Genomic DNA, 16,886 nt, shown 5'->3' on the forward strand with positions numbered 1-16,886 from the left:
TACAACTAAGTATTAGGACCACATTGACAATAAAAATTTGTAGTTTTTTTTTTGTTGTCAACATTTTGACTTGAGTTGTAACGTTATGGAGTTGATAAATCTAGGGACAAAGAGCATTTGGAAGCACTGGGTTGACTGCGCTAAGCGGAAATGAAAATTTGATTGGTTGGTAGTGTCATGTGGGCAGATGCACCCACTATAATCCTAAAGGCAATGGGCCTTAATGTTGCCCAGAAAGTAGGGTGACAACAGATGTGCATGTGGAAAACTTTAGACTTGTTTGCATTTGCAGGTGGAGGATTTTTTGGTACGTCCACTATTAATCAAAAGTAACATACTATATGTGTATATGGAAAAGTTCATCAAAAATAAAAGTTTCTCAAAAACGCAGTAATTCCTCTTAAAGTATGTCACCATGTACTTAACATCGGAAGTTAAGTTAGGTTAGTTGCACTATGTCTATCTGTTTTTTTCTGGAAAGTGTTTGATTGAATTAATAAAAAAAAGTACTAACTGCTCTGGCAGATTCAACAACTACAATGTTGTATCTGACATTGCTGTTTATTCTCTGTAGGTACAGTCACTGTCCAGGTCTAAAAGTTGTAAGTCCCTGGAACTCAGAAGATGCAAAAGGTCTTCTAAAAGCAGCCATCAGAGATGACAACCCTGGTGAATTTTCTTCCTATGAAACTGATTATGTATAATTGTTTATTGTAATTCATGCTGCTGCTTCAATTTAGAGTGATGAGTTTCTGATGCTGTCTGTCCTGAACATCTGCCTTGTGTGTTGCAGTGGTGTTTCTGGAAAACGAGTTGATGTATGGTGTTGCCTTCGAAATGTCAGAGGAGACACAATCCAAAGACTTTACCATTCCCATCGGCAAGGCCAAGATCGAGAGACAAGGTAAGGTTGACGCCAACATCCAGTGCAGCCCACACATCACAGAGTGACATATACGTCTTCCTCAATTAAAGTTGTGTGAGACAAACTCATGTTTAATGTCCATGTATTTACTGATTAGTTTAATTCAGAAACATTGCAAATAATCAAAGCCTGTAATCCCATTTTCATCCAGAAATTTTACCTCACATGTATCAATTCTTTCCATGTTTTAAGGTAATCACGTCACCTTGGTTTCTCACTCTCGGTACGTTGGCCACTGTCTGGACGCTGCTGCTGTCCTCGCTAAAGAGGGAATCGAGTGTGAGGTAGAGTGAGAGAGAGAGAGAGCGAGAGCCTCAGTTTTACACACATGGCTCGAGTCACTTGTCCTCAGATCTGAACTAATGTCTGCTCATCATGTCTAAACATCAGGTGATCAACATGCGAACCATTCGTCCTATGGATGTGGAGACAATTGAGACCAGTGTGATGAAGACTAACCATCTGGTGACGGTGGAAGGGGGCTGGCCTCAGTTTGGTGTTGGGGCAGAGATCTGTGCCAGGATCATGGAAGGTAAAAATGACCATCACAGAAGTTTTGACACAATTAAAAAAAAAAAAAAAGAAGTCTTACTATTTCAAAACCAGCGCTGTCAAAGTCACTGTGTAAATTGCATACATTAATTTGTTCATTTTAATGCTTAGTTAGAATGTCCAACAGTCTCATGCATCCTCTATTCCTTGCTCTAATACACAGTCCATACTCAACCCAGGAAAACATTTTTGTTTCACCAAAGCACTTTGAGCTTAAAATACCATGTCAACAGCCTGCATGTGTTCGTACACCAGGGGTGTCAAACTTATTTTCGTGGGCGACACAGCAACACAGTTCCTCTCGAAGGGGCGATTGTAACTGGAAGACTGTATAGATGCAACTACTCCATAATGTATTAGTGAATGTTTCTGCAATTAATTATTTATTCAAGTTACAAATATTGTAATATGCACTTTGTAATTAAAAATAATTTAATTTATCAGGTTAAGAAAAGTAATTAAAAAAAACAGACAACACACACATATCTCAGTCCAAAACTATTGTATATGAGTCAGGTTTTGGGTGAAGTTAGTAAGGTGATTCTTCTTGTCCTTGAACACACTGAGTTGACATCTGCTCATACGTCTCTCATCCTCATGAAAATGCATATTATAAGGGGATTAAACACGCAATGTGACTTGGGTCACATTCGGCCCACAGGCCTGGAGTTTGACACATTGTAGTGGCTCCAACTCCAGCTTAGATGTCCGGCTTGAGTTAGGTCAGCCTCAAACTAGAGCAGCAAAGTGAGTCAGTTGGAAAGTGTCCCAGATTTGATCCCTGTTCTTACCTGAAGACTGCTTTGACTGGCTCTCACCCCCAGTGACCTTGGGAAGAATTAAATTAACTGATAGAAGATGAATGAACGAACAGGACTAACAAAAAACATGTTTGTTTGTTCCCAGGTCCTGCTTTCAACTACCTGGACTCTCCAGTCACCAGAGTGACCGGTGTCGACATCCCCATGCCCTACGCCAAAATCCTGGAGGACCACAGTGTGCCACAGATCAAAGACATCATATTCTCTGTCAAGAAGACCCTCAATGTCTGAGACACAGGTAGACGTTCAGCTTCAACCTGATTCCTCTTTGTTTTCATCCAGACAGTGATAAAATATTAAATTTGTGTAAATATAGCAGCCAAACACTTTTCTTTTAAAGAAACGCTCCAGACCATAATGTCCGGTGTTGCACATTGAGACGCACACAGCTGTTCAAGCTGCTGTTGTAGCGGCGGACACAGGTTTTAGTCAAATCTTCACTAGTTACCCATTGTGGAATTAACCAAACTCTGGAAGTAGCTCTGGTCGATCAATCATCTTCCTAACTTTCAAAGTAACGGTAACACTGAACTGCTTTCTCTTGTTTTCAGTTGAATTTCCTAGTATTTCTTGAATAATTTAAAACGTCCAGTAACACAGGCAGCTGAACTGTTGAAACCAAAATAAGGCAGAAATATTCATCAAAATCCTCAAAACAGAATAGAATAGAAAAATTCCAACATTGAAATGCTGAAAGTGAGTAGACTGTTTTTAACAGACCCTATGTACTCTTGTCAATATATTTAAACAATTATTCAGTCTATTTACTACTGTAACCCAGTGAAGGACGGTTGAGTCCTGATGGAGGAGTTAGGAGTTTTGGCAGTTACTGTGTCTGCAGCAGCTCAGTTGATGTTTTTGTTGCTGTACATGACTCTGTTACAGAAATAAAAAAAATCTTTTGGTCCTTGACACTGTCAATCTTAGTATTTACACCCTAAGTTTCGCCTGTGGCCTTTCTACCTCCTTACGTTGACTTATGGTGAAAATGTTGTTCTGTTAGGTCCCAAATAGAGGAACCTCTAAGTGAAGTTCTGCCTCTTGGTTGGATGAGTGGGGGAAGAAAAAATTGGGTTTAGCGACTCAATTGATTCAGTGGCTTATGTCACAAGGTAAACATTGGATGAGGAATGCCCAAGGTTCAGCCTAGCCATTAGTATTGGACATGTTCGCATGACTTTTTTTGTGGCAAGGAAAATTATACATCTACAGAGAATTTGTTAACTTTTATAAGTTTCTGGAGTAATTTTCCACGACACGTTTAACCTGTTGAAAGTGTTTTGGTGACATTTCATCTTTTTCCTAATTAGTAAATAACAGAAGTGCCTTACGCCTACTTTGCAGTTTGTTTTGCTTCTTCTTCGTCTTTTCTGCCAAATGAAGTGACGCTGCCCTGTAGACCAAGACAAGACATTGTTTATTGGCAAATGATAACAGGAACCAGCAGTGTGGGGGGGAATCACAACCATCACAGTATGACCTGACACTTGAAACAAAAGATCAACAATTGAACCTTCAATGCAACAACAACAAAAACCCAGTCATTCTTTTAACAAACTAAAATGCTTTTTTTTTTTATCTTATCAACATTGTACAGATTGTATTCTGCTAAATTAAACTGACTGATCAAATAACTGCAGGCACTGAATACATATGTGATGTCCCTATAACTCTAAGAGTGAACGTTTGCAAAGATACACTCTCATTTTCTTGGTTTACAGCAAGTGAAATAAGAAACCAAGGTCAGATTTGCTTTTAAATTCTCAACTTTTATTTTATTTAGCATTTAAAAGAAAAGTGGCGAGTCAAATTTGGTAAAACAACTGTTGAAATCTGATGCACGTCAGATGAAAACAAAGTCTCGATTGTGCCTCAAACAGACAAACTGAACCTTTGAGTCTTTTCACAGCGGATCAATAAGGGCCACTTGATGTCTGATTATCAAATTAAACAACTGAACTGAAGAAACCTGTGGTCATCTCCAATAAAGACCCTTCAACTTTAATCTGACGGTCACCTGCTGACGTCAGGAAACTCAAACTATCTTTTTTGACTGACTTCTTTACTGTGCTGTTTACACCTCATGGGGATGCGGAAAATGTTTTTAGAACCAGACTAAGGTGCAGAGAAGAGATTGGCCTTTGTTGAAATTAGAACTAACAGTAATGGGGAAAAAAGGAGTTGTGTTGATAATGAAGAAATGACTCCAGCAATATATTAGCATGTAGTTAAGTGGTAATGTGTTTATTATTTGATTGATTACATGTTGGGTTTTAACATAAAAAGATGATTAAATTAAATGGGCTGTAACGATGATCTGATTTTTGGGGCTGGGAACAGTTGTACTTAGGGCTGTGCTCTATAAGGCCTTAGGCAGCTGAAAGGTCAGATCATCTAAAGTCTGAGTGTCATCACCAAACCTCACCACCACCACCCTCCTCTTCTTTTGCTCAGCTCCATCATCGTCCTCTTCCTCTGCGTTTTGTTGTCCTCTGTCCCTCCTGAGATTCTTCTCTTTCCTCCTCCTCTTCTTCTCCTCTTTTTGCAGCACAGCTTGATCTTCCTCATCCTCGTCATCAATCATCTCTTCTCCGATCTGCACGTTTTCCTCATCCACTTCCTCTGCCCCTTGTACTTCTAACTCAATTTCCGCCTCCTCGTCCTCTTCTTCCTCGTCATCCTCCTCCAGTTCCACTTCAACTTCTTCTCCGATGTCTTCTTCCTCCACGTCTGACATCGGTTCTCCCTTCAACTTTATTCTCTGACCATCCTGTGACAAACCACAAAAGTGCACCCCGTAAAAATATGAGATTATAATTTACCAAATTGAGGAAAGAAACATTATGAAAAAATATATGTATAGAGAGAGAATAGTAGCAAACAAAATTAATGCTTTGTAAAAACACTACAATAGTTAAACAATTGTTGCTGACACGTATTGTAGCAGAAATATGTTGAGAATTAACATTTTTATCTTTTAATTTTCCTCATAGAACAGCGGGATGATTCTTTTATTTGTACAAAAATAAACAAGGACAATAACTGAATGCGTGATGCTTCAGTGTTAGCTTACAGTCCGTTTCCCAAACAGGAGTCTCTGCAGCAGCAACCTGATAGTGTCCTTGTTTTGACACAGTCCCAGGGTGTTGAGAGTATCGATGGCAGAGCCGGAGCAGCCCTGCAGGCGCAGCTCGGCACCAAGAGCAGCCTGCAGGAAGTTGTTCTTCCAGATGTTTCTGGTGAAGAGTGGGATGGAGAGCGCCACCACAGACCTGCGCTCGAGCAGTGCCTGTGCCTGCTCCTCTGACAGTGAGCTGCAGCACGAAAAACAACACCAAATGAATTAGTAACAATCATTCATCCATATCTGCTCAGGTTTAGATGTACATGCCAAAATGACCCACGAGGAGAACCAACAAAATTTAAACAAGGCTCAGGCTTACTGTCCGATCTTGGTGAGAGTGCCGATGTCGGGGAACAGTGAACGCAGGCAGGTGGTGACGAGAGGAGCTCTGTCCTGTGCCCAACTCAGACATCGTCGCCAGGGGAACGACGTCAGCGCCTTTCTGCTCGACACCTTCTGATGAAATGGACTTCCTTGCTGCCGAGACAGCAGCTTCATCTGTGCAACAGGACACATGTCAACCTATAGGAACAGTACAGTGTGATTAAAATAGCATTAAAGAATCAGAAACCCCCAGACTCACCTCTTCTTTCAGCTGTCTACACCAAAAGTCCATCATGGGTTTCCTGGCTCCTTTAGCAGACCACAGCGTCTTTAAAGCAGCCTTGTAGCAGGATTTGCTCACAAGTTGTGCAGCCTTGCTCTTCTTACCCATCCGGCGCTCCTTCTTCTTCCTCTCAGTGCCTTCTGGCTAGTGTCATCAAAACCACACCAAGAAAATATTTTTACAAATACATAGGCTATGAACAAAAGAATACATTAGAATAGTTATAAATAGGTGTAACTCCTCACAATGTGAATAACGAATCTCCAAATAACCCCTCAATCAATACAGACAAGCAAACTGTTCCAACATCTTAAGTGTCCGAATAGCAACACTGGTTTTTAAAAGTCCCCACAACTATAGCGATCACAGGACCACACTCACCTGTTTAGCGACAGGGGGTTTTACCCACAGACAGCGCTTCCCCGTCTGTTTGCGTTTACATTTGGTCCGGATCAGCTGAGCACACGTCTCACACAGAAAGGACTTGTCATGAACCACAGATTCGGGGAAAGCCCACTTGACAGTGGCTGCGGTGGTAAAGGTATAAACCGCCCTCCGGTTGAAGCTGCGACCCTGCCGCTCGAACTTGACGTCGCAGCAGCAGCAGTTCCTGTCCTCCGGCCGATGAGGGCGCCGCCGACCGCCCCGCTGGCCAGCAGGAGGAACGGCCGACACAATTTCCGACGATGCAATTTTTTGATGGCCCTCGTTCTGCGACAACAAACTTGACGCTTCCATATAACTGTCCCCAGGACAGTCCACCTCCGCACCCACGGTTGGTTCGGGGAACTCCGGCGTCAGAGACGCGGCGGGCCGCTCTTGGGTGCTGTTGTCACCTGTTGTTGTGAAGCTTTCCTGTGGCATGTCTAATACGCCGTTGACAATCGCTGTAGAGCTGGAGAAATCAGCGGTACTGCCCATGGCATGGAGATAGTCGCTGTTCCGAGAGTCGTGGCTCATGTTTCCACTCGCCATAATAGATGTAGGATCCCCACAATAATTCAACAGATCTCAGAGCGATCCACTCCGTCCACGGTCATCGCACTATAGTGCTGCGGTGATATAGCTGCAGACTTACGGTAAAAGAGGCTCGCGGCGAAAATCCCCTTTGAGCTTTATCGGTCCCGCTGAAGTAACCGAGTCACATCAGAGAGAAGTGGTTCAGAAACACTGACAAAAACACATTTTAGAGTGAGGCGCTGGGGTCGACAGGACGTTACTGCCTATAAACAAAACCATTTCCTGTGCATGTCCCCAATGAAGCTTGCTGCTGCCACCTGCTGATGGGAGGTATTGTATAGCAACGGTTAAGGACAACGACGCTAGGCGATACAAACTATTGTGTCTCGGTGTGAATAATCTTCTTTACTACACTGTCAGTGGTAAAACATTAAGCGAGTCTCTCTCTGGAGCATGCTTTTAGCCCATTAGTGGGTTTATAAGCTGTATATATATTTACTTTAAGTTGTTATCTGTATCACTCCAGGAACTACTGTATGTACGATGTTCTTTATTTGTCTTGCTTATTTCTTTACGTGTTTGAGTCTGGTAGGTGAGTCTGGTTAAGGAATGGGAGTAGATAGTCGTTGTTTTTCTCTTAGTACTGTATAAGTACAGATCGAGCTATGTGTTGGCTGTAAAAATGTAGTAAGTCACGTACTCTTATTTTCAGCATAATTTACCAATCTTGCTGACATCATTCAATTAATCCTGTTTTCATCTTTTTTTGCAGCGGTCTAACGAAATTTAGGTGCATTACTGCCACCTACCGGGCTGTAGGAAAGGTTTTATTATTTTTAAAATTTATATTTTATATTTATATTATATTATTATTTATATTATATATATAGTATATTATATTTTATATTTTTTAAATTACTGCCACCTACCGGGCTGTAGGAATGTATGTACCAATGTTAAAAGTGCGTTAAATGAGTGAACTGATAAAGGTGCTATTGATTTTTTTCCTTTTTATGTTTTACTTAGTCTGTATTGGTTCTATAATATACTGTTATTGTGTCACCACTAATATATAATCTGTTTTTTTTTAATTTACTTGTTTAATACATTGGCTAATCAGTTTGTGTTTAACAAAGTAATTTATTTGGTTCAGGATGTTGGGTTGTTGTTCAGTTTTAAATTTTAAGACAATTTATTATTACAATTTATTTTGGTGGCTTTCCATCCATACTTGAAAAAGGCCCTGTTGCTGCCAATGAAAATGGCAGACGTTGTGCGGACACAACAGGACATTTGGGCAATAAGACTGATCAGCCAGATTATGCCTTTTTCACCGCAACACCGCTCCTTTAGCTGGTTGGTTATCTCCATGGCAACCATCTTACTCTGGTTCCCTTGTTGCAGATGTTGGAGGAAACATAGAGCCTTCTCTTCAACAGTTTGATTATGAGTGAAAGCAACACAATTTGTTTCCCATTACAGAATTGCTGATGGAGAACAAAAACCTGGATCGTGGCTGTGTGTGTGATACTGTGAGCAATGTTGTGATGTTCAAAATCCCCAGGGTAGGTTTTGAAAATTCACACATTTACATATATTGTGTTCGGTCAGGATCTTGTTCTGTCCAGATGGGGGAGCCAGTGTGTCCGAACAGATGGGGATGTGTGCACTCTCTACGCGTCTGTTTTCTAGGCTCCATGATGGAAGCCATCTTTAGAGGGGCCGAAAAAATTAAAAAAGATATGCAAAAGGTATATAACTAACGTAGATGACGATTTGATATCAGAAAAATGCTTATATACTAAAATATTTTAAAAAAAACAAATAAAAAAAAACTATAAATACAATTACAGATGGAAATGTAGTAAACACTACTTGAATTGAAATCTGATGTTGCCTTTAAGGAACTAATCTCTATTATTAACCTCTATGTAATTTTTGATATACATTTTTACATATATAAAACAATCCCAAATAATGCATAATAACAATGAGGCTCAGTGTGAATGTAATATGATACTAATAACGGCATATTCTTTTGTACATTTTGAAAAACTATATCGATGATTTTCTGACAGAGATGTGATATTTCTCAGCTTGGAGATTCTGGTATGCTTTGAGGTCTTCGGGACTCAGGTTAAAACCCAAACCCAACCTTTTTATCCTATACTAGGATAAAAAACATGTCAGATGGCATCTCCATCTCCAGCTTTAATTTCCATTTTGCACTATTATTTTATATGTATTTTATCCTATTGCCTGATGGTAGGTTTATTGTACATTGGCAAGCTCTAGCTAAGAACATAAAAATAGACACGCTCCGCCCATAATGACGTCACACGCCAGGCAATAGTTTTGGTTATGTCTATTTAGTTATTTTTTCATTGAAAAAAATATGTTTTTTACTAAATTCAAACAAAGAGCATATATCATGTGTTTTTGGACTGGATAGGCAACTGTTTATTTTTCGTTTCTGGCGCATGTTCCCCACCCCCAACCCTCGGCGGATTCAACCGCGCCGCCTCCCTCCGCCTATCGACACTGCTCTCTCTTTCAAACGGCTTTTGTTGCAGCCATTTTACCCTGTACTGTCGGCACAGCAACTCTAAGGAGAAGGCCGAGACAGCTCCGTTAAAAGGTAATCCCGCATTTTACTGTCACACTTCCCTAATGACGGTAGCCGTCAATGGCGGCCTCCTAAAATACGATGGATAACATTTTATAAGCCACGCTGGACGGAGAGGTCGTGGCAGTTTCAACAACTAGCAGCGCACATAGAAGATTGCTGGGAGAGTGTTTGGCGAGCTATGCATAGTGCTGTTGTGGTTCACAAGTGCGTTTAAAAAATGGCGACGATTTTTCCAGAGAAGTGTAACTTGAAAAATAATAATGTGTGGTAGTCAGAGCGTATAGAGGGATTCGAAGTAATTCAATCAAAAAGGCTTGTCAGTGTTTCGGCAAATTAACTATCCTAAAGGGGGCGCTGCTGGGTCTACGGGACAATTTTCTGTTGCGCACGTAATTTTACCTCAACCCCCTATTGGCTAGTGAGTTTCTGTTGGGCAATGACATTAGCAGTGATCAAATGACCTTAAAAGTTGTTTCTTTGTTCTCGCCAAATAACAAAATAGTAATTTTTTTTAGGAGTCTGCTACATTCTTGTAAGAAATATAATATTTCTGTTATTATCACAAGACCTCTTTTGTCGTGACACATTTTGAAAGAAGCAAGGGCATATTATATAACTAAAATCTAAATCTAATCTTATGCCCTAATCAAAGTCTGTATTTAATATGTATACAAACATAGCTACACTCACTTAGAAATGTCACAAATAATGGTGTCTGAAAGAATCGTTGTCACATTTCCGCTTGAGTCAGCAACTGCAAACTAGCCTGTTCTAATTCGATACTTACTATAGCCTAAATCAACCTGGCCTTATAGACTACAGAAAATAAATTACACATATAAACACCCCAAAATGTCAGAATGTATAGCTGGATGGCGAAAATAAGAAAAAAATGAATCAGAATGGATTTATAGATTTTTATTATTATTATTATTATTATGGTTTGGCCCAGAGGCAATGTCTCCCAGGGTTCACCTCCTGGGCAAGCTCGAATCCCGGTTAGGGCGGTTGGTACCTTCCAGTGGACTCACCACCCGCAGGAAGGTTTAGGTACGGTGCAATGTAATTTGGGTGGTGACTGCTGCCCCCGCGATCCGGTAACGGATAAGTGGATGAAAATGGATGGATGGCTGTATTAGTTCATTGTTATGTCAAAACTACACAGATTAAACAAAACAATCATATCACATGGTTAGTCGGGAGAAAGAACAAGATGTCAGCGCTCCCACAATCCTTGGAAAAACAAACTCTGTGTTTCTTTAGGAGGTCCGAGGCCTGCGCTAAGGTCTTACTGGGCAAGGAGCATGAATGCAACCAATTGGTTGAGAAAGTTTGCACAACTCCAAATTCACATACAATACTGTCTTCGACAGAATCGATATTTACTTTTGTTATATGTGTCCTAAGTGTTGTCACAACGTCGTCTTCGCTGGCAAGTCACTTCAGAGTTATGAAGTGTTCACGATGCAGTCTAATAGCTGTGAAATTTAAATGACATATGCTACTATCGCGAAACTGTTGTGATTACTTGGTGCCTAGTGAGATGTTAGTGTTTAACAGCACTGTCCTGAATAGCACATGTTGTGGCTTTAGCTTGAAGTTGTACCGAGCCATTGAATTTTGCGACTGTCTCTTCTGCAAAGACCTGATGACGGTTTCATGTTACCATAGCAGTGGTTAAGTGTTGAATGAGAAATTACTGTGAAACTTGGTAGGTGAATACTCTGTAAAGTGTTTCGTCCTATTTTGTCACATGACTTCAACTCGAGTCAGACTTGAGTCATACATTTTTGACTTGCTACCTGCCTGCTGCTGTATAGACACTTGGAATGAAAAAATTGATGAATGCATTCTATAGCGGCCACCTGAACCAGCTTAACAACAACCTGTCCTTAACAATGCCCGACATGACCGCAGTTCCGAACCTTCCGCTCGATCTTATCAGTCAGCATTTTTATGTTTGGGTTGGGGTACATTATGTGTCCCGCATCCCAACCACCCGGGATGCCACAGTATGATATTGAGGAATTTTCTGGATCTTTCATTGTGTATATAGGGGCGTCTGTGCATGCGCTGTCCACAGCATCCAATCAAATTAGATGTTGTTTTGATTTGACAGTATCTATTCAATCAAATTTCAGGATAGGGAACAATGTCAAACAAAGCATTGATGGGTATGAAAAAAATGATACTAAAGGCAGTTTCATTTGGCTATAAAAACAAATTCTGGTATGCAAAACATGAAGATAACAGGTGGAGATGCTACAACTGTGCCTGTTGGAAAATATTAGCCGCTGGTGTTGCATACATTTTGCTTGAAAAGTTCCTGTTTTTTACCAAGAACATCACCCCAACCAGACACAACTACACTTTGTTTGACATTAGAAGTTGCAGAAAGAATGGTAAGTTCCAAATGAAAGCTAATGTAAGTAATTTTCTTAACTGTGTAGTTATATCAATGAAACAGTAAAATCACTAATAACATTCCATCGTAAATACGGCAATAAGTAGGGTTGTATGAGGTAGTTGTATCACACACAGCTGCAACGTGTATTTTAGCCACCTAAGACACTAACCTAAAAATAATCACATCACTTTAAATGTACGCTGTTAAGAATAGGCCGTTTTAGCTAACTGTTAGACAGACCCTTCAGACAGGAAAACAAACACTGATTGTTGTTCTCACTCTCCATCAGTCCCTTGACTGAAAAGGTAAGTTTACCTTCCGACAAATGTAAGTTGCTGGTTCTGGTACCTCTATGGTGCACATGGCTGCAGTGTTTTTCTTGTTCTTTGTGAACTATCTTGAAAATAGTCAGACCTCACTGATTTTTGGATTCATTGACCGCTAAAGTCAGCAAACATTGTCATGGTTATGGGGTACAAAACCAAGATGACAAGGGTGACACAGGTCTGCTGCCATTGGCTGCCATCTATGCAATTCTACAGTACTTGGAGACTGTTTAATTGCCTTAGTGCAGTAGTTCTCAATTATTTTCTGTCATACCCTCCCAGTGGACAGAAAGTTTTTCACGGCCCCCCCTTGATTAAATACTATTGAGAACTGATAATATGTATTTAGTTATCTGTACAAATCACTGTATGAGTTGCTGCCACCAAACCCAACCCTTATTTTAATAAATAAATACAGACTTTAAAAGCATACACGATCCGTGTAAATATATTATTTCTCTATGGTTAAAAAGCTCAAAGATTTGAAACTGAAGTTGCAGGACTTGGGACTTCAGACTTCAGACTTGTCTTGGGACTTGACTTGGGAATTGAGGGCAAATACTTGAGACTTACTTGTGACTAGAAAAACAATGACTTAATCTCACCTCTGTCAGCAGCACATACTTAGCTTGGTTGTATGAAATGAAGTGTAAAGTGTAAAAACAACATGAAGTTTAGCTTATTTATTTATGGATTGTACATGGTTTGATCTTTGTGTAGCTTACACATGACAAAACAGGCTAAAAGTAAGCAATTCTTGATAGTCTATGAACAGATTTGATAACAATAGTGTGTTATTTGTGCCTCCTCTGAAATAACTATGTATGACACTATAGATTTCACTGCCAATAAAACGGAATTGTGAGTGATATGTTGGTGGTAGAAATTAGTCTTTTTCTTTATTTAATTGAACACAGTTAATTTATTTTTCCCAACAGGCGTACAAATATGGAAAACAATGTACGAGGGCCAGTGGTTGGCCGGCCATTGGCCTTCACTAATGAAGAAAGACGAGCTATTCACTCCTGGTCACGGATCTCTTCGGCCGGACAAGGTATTCTTCTGGATGCCTTAAAGATCCTTAGCCCTTTGTCTTGTGACCCTTCCAACACAGAACAGCTGGTCACATTTTTGAAGGAGCTTAATGAGGAAGGACACAAGGCCACTATACTCCGTAGTAACGATGTGTATAGCTACCGTTCCAGCACAAGTCAACCTCTTACTCAAGACATGCTGAAGCCACCCAACAGACTTATCAGACCAGCCAAGAAAAGGGGAAGGAGGCCCCCAAACAAAAGAAAAGAGATACACCCGTCCTGGAGCACTTCTGAGAAAAGGAACCCAAGGATTCAAGGTGTCTGTCCTACAGAGTTAGTAGTGGACCATCACACAGTTGTCTGCAGCAGGACTTTTACTCAACCTGCAGAGAAGATGCCTCCATTGCAAGTGCAGCCGTGTCTCCGACTAACAAATATTCAAGGCCTGTCAGGTGGACACACAGCAAGACTGCAAATTCACACGAACTGGGACTCTCGGGTACCTCCAGTTGCTTCTTCCAAGCAACAGCACCCTCAACCACTTTCAGGAATACCTTTACAGCCTTCTCACAATGGTGGTGGTGCGCCAACCAAAGCTGTGGCCTTGTTTAGTCAGAGAAATCTATCCTGCCCCATTAGACTGGATGGTGCCCTCATTGGAGATTCTGCCCCGGTCTTCTATGTTAATGGTCGGGTGTTTTCACATACTAACACAGAGTTGACCAGCAATGGCTGGAGAAGCAATGGCTTCCACCAAGAAAGTCAGGGCCCTATGGACATGAACAACTCTGGACAACAAAGAAAAACCTGGAAAGAAAAGAACCCAACAGTATGGAAAATGGTGAAGGTGGATGACACTCGATCTGTAGCTGAAGCTCGCAGAAAAGCTGAGAAGATTCTGCAAGTTGATTTGTCTCCTGTGATTCATATCCAACCTCTTAATTATCTCATAAGAGACTTCAAATACCTGAAAAACTGACCACCCTCACCCATGTGCTGTGTTTTAATGTTTTACATCCATTAACTTTAGCTTGGCTGAACCCCAGTGTTAATAGCATACATGGGTTTTCTGCCTCTGCTGGAAAGTTGGGCTAAAAAGTTGGTTTGTTGGTCAGTTCAAAATGGGCACAAGGGACATGACTGTTGGCTGTGTTGGCAAATTGTCACTGTTAAAATATTTTGGACTGTGAGCACCCATCAGTTACATGTTGCTGAGTTGTCTGCCATCTATTTTGGTGGGAATGTTTTTGTGGACATGGCATTTATGCAGTCATTTAATTTAAAATGCAGCAACTTTTGTGAGTATTTTGCTTTAAACAATAATGGATTCTGCAAAGAAAAATACATTCAGATTAGCAGCACTTCAAAATAATGTTGTAATTGCCTTTTTTTGCCCTTTTTTTTTCCAATTTGACATGAGAACGGTTTAGATGTGAACCAGCATTTTTTTTTTAATTCACATAAGAGAAACAAGTCCTCTGTTAGGAAAATGTTCTTGCCATAATAAATGTACACGAGTAACAGCATTTGCAAGCAGCCTTGTTTGAAAGAAGAAATCATTTTTGAAAGACTTAACCCAGACTCAATATTTTTCTTCAAGCATTTTCTTCGATGAACACTTTTAAATAAAACAAACAGCCTAAAAACCAGGACAGTTACATAGATTTAATTATTAAAGTCCACAATCATCGGCTGTGAATTTTAAAATCTTAGAGCCACCTTGATTCCACGTCTACAGGTTAATGCTGTTTACCTGCTAAAGTATAATTGAAAACACAAAGATGTGCAATTGGCCTGTTGGAAAATATCAGCTGCTGGTGTTGCACACGTTTTGCTTGAACTGTTTTTTTTTTTACCAGGAACACCACCACCCCAACCAGACACAAATGTTATGCTGTGATTAAAAATATTTATGGTGAAATGTTACTTGATGCTGTTTAACCTCTTAGTTGAAGCATATTTAAGTATCTCCTAGTAAAGCTTTGCTCCAACGATGAGTACTGCCCAAAGTATCTTTTAGTTTAAAGTGTCAGCCATGATAACTGTTTTGATTCTTCAGAACCTAGAGCTACAGTATCTTTTAATGTGACAGTTTGTTGCCTGTCTTAGTACATACAAATCTATATTGTTTCATCTGCAGCATGCAAATTTCTTTTTTATTTAAACTCACACTGGTTTTTGCTTCAGGTGCTAACTTTGCAGTGTTGGTGCTGAATTGAAAAAAACTAGCACAGTATTGTTATAGATCTCTCCTTTACTGGGCCAGATGGAAGGATTTCAAGTAAATTACTTCCCGTAAAGTATTTTAGAGGGACTAAAGCACTGCTCCATTTAAATCTACACACCAACAATCAATTTAGGGTTCTGGAAAAAACATTTTTCTTAGCACCTTCTGTCTGTTCAGCCATTTCCATGCTGACCATCAACCCTTTTATAGATATATCATCTTGTTTGTGCATCACTTGTAAATATTGTATTTCCTACATGATATTTGACAGCTTTTGTTTAATAAAATTGTGAAAATAATTTTGTCCTACATTTTTGCCCCAAAGGGGAAGCCACTGAAAAGTCGCTCAGAAGCACACACTTCCACACTTCTAGAGCTTCCAGAGTTGCGTCAAGCCATATCATGCCATGCTGGCTGCTGGGTGACACCAAGGCAACAATTGGTTTTTGAACCTATATCTGTGCATACATTTTGGTTTGATGTCCATCCTAAGTTTACCACCCAAGTGATGTCATCATCATGTCATTGGGTCAGGGTGTGGTCACCTCCTTTGTTTTGCTATGATATATGGTCAGATTTGTCTGAATGTATGTTATGTTGTTATATTAACAGATTAGAACAAATATATCCTAGAAAAAATAATGGACGCTCTAATTCATATGTGTCAAACTCAGGCCCAGGGTCCATATCTGGCCCAGTGTAATTATATTTGGCCCGCCAGTATGTAGCCCCTATATACTGGCAGACATAATAAAAAAACAAATACCACTGATGTGTGTCTTATTTCACATTTAATTTCTCATGTGTTTATGATAATAATCCTTGGTTGTTCCAGATTTAATGTTATATACTACATACATACTGTATCTGGAGAGAAGGGAAAACATGGACAATTGCCATCAATGTTTTAATAAATATTAAGTTTGCCCCCTGACTTTGTCCCAGTTTTGAATTTTGGCCTACTGTGAAATTGAGTTTGACACCCCTGATCTAATAGATGTTTTGAAGTGACTGAAATTTACTAAGTTTATATATTTAATAATAATGAAAAAATAGAGGGAAGTTCTCATCTTCTGCAACATATTTGATTAATGTTTAACACATGTAAAGATGATTTTGAATAATGTTTTATTATTTATGATGCAGCACGTGCCAGTTTTTTTCAAAATGACTACCAGGTAAGAAGATCTCTTTTTCCTTCTATGTTAAAAGTTAAACTTTCTCCTGTCATTATCAACGCAATCACGCAAAATATTCACTTGGCTGCATGT

The 16,886-nt window shown here is 39.9% G+C and overlaps 3 protein-coding genes across 6 annotated transcripts in view; 2 read left to right on the forward strand and 1 right to left on the reverse strand.

Moving 5' to 3' along the window:
• pdhb (pyruvate dehydrogenase E1 subunit beta) overlaps positions 1–5,793 on the forward strand; it is a 7,887-nt gene extending 2,094 nt beyond the window's left edge. The window contains exons 7-12 of one of the 4 annotated variants that reach the window (XM_008321069.3): positions 575–669; positions 794–904; positions 1,118–1,209; positions 1,316–1,457; positions 2,384–2,536; positions 5,674–5,793. In XM_008321069.3, coding sequence (XP_008319291.2) covers positions 575–669; positions 794–904; positions 1,118–1,209; positions 1,316–1,457; positions 2,384–2,529 — 586 coding nt within the window. In that variant the 3' untranslated portion in view covers positions 2,530–2,536; positions 5,674–5,793. Of the gene's footprint in view, positions 1–574; positions 670–793; positions 905–1,117; positions 1,210–1,315; positions 1,458–2,383; positions 3,211–3,642; positions 4,339–5,673 lie in introns of those variants that run through there. The other 3 variants (XM_025060356.1, XM_008321068.3, XM_008321067.2) reach the window with 3 other exon arrangements.
• Positions 3,699–7,279, reverse strand: LOC103386671 (uncharacterized). Its single transcript, XM_008321066.3, has 5 exons — positions 6,411–7,279; positions 6,006–6,173; positions 5,742–5,920; positions 5,372–5,612; positions 3,699–5,068 (listed from the first exon to the last, which is right to left on the reverse strand). The coding sequence occupies exons 1-5, from the start codon at positions 7,002–7,004 to the stop codon at positions 4,658–4,660; spliced, it is 1,593 nt and encodes a 530-aa protein (XP_008319288.1). The 5' UTR covers positions 7,005–7,279; the 3' UTR covers positions 3,699–4,657.
• A 2,097-nt stretch (positions 7,280–9,376) lies between these two features.
• ccdc71 (coiled-coil domain containing 71) lies at positions 9,377–15,914 on the forward strand. Its single transcript, XM_008321070.3, has 2 exons — positions 9,377–9,627; positions 13,290–15,914. The coding sequence occupies exon 2, from the start codon at positions 13,300–13,302 to the stop codon at positions 14,365–14,367; it is 1,068 nt and encodes a 355-aa protein (XP_008319292.1). The 5' UTR covers positions 9,377–9,627; positions 13,290–13,299; the 3' UTR covers positions 14,368–15,914.
• Positions 15,915–16,886: the final 972 nt, after the last annotated feature.

Source organism: Cynoglossus semilaevis, chromosome 11, assembly GCF_000523025.1.
Source record: "Cynoglossus semilaevis isolate Cse_v1.0 chromosome 11, Cse_v1.0, whole genome shotgun sequence".
Taxonomy (NCBI): Eukaryota; Metazoa; Chordata; class Actinopteri; order Pleuronectiformes; family Cynoglossidae; genus Cynoglossus; species Cynoglossus semilaevis.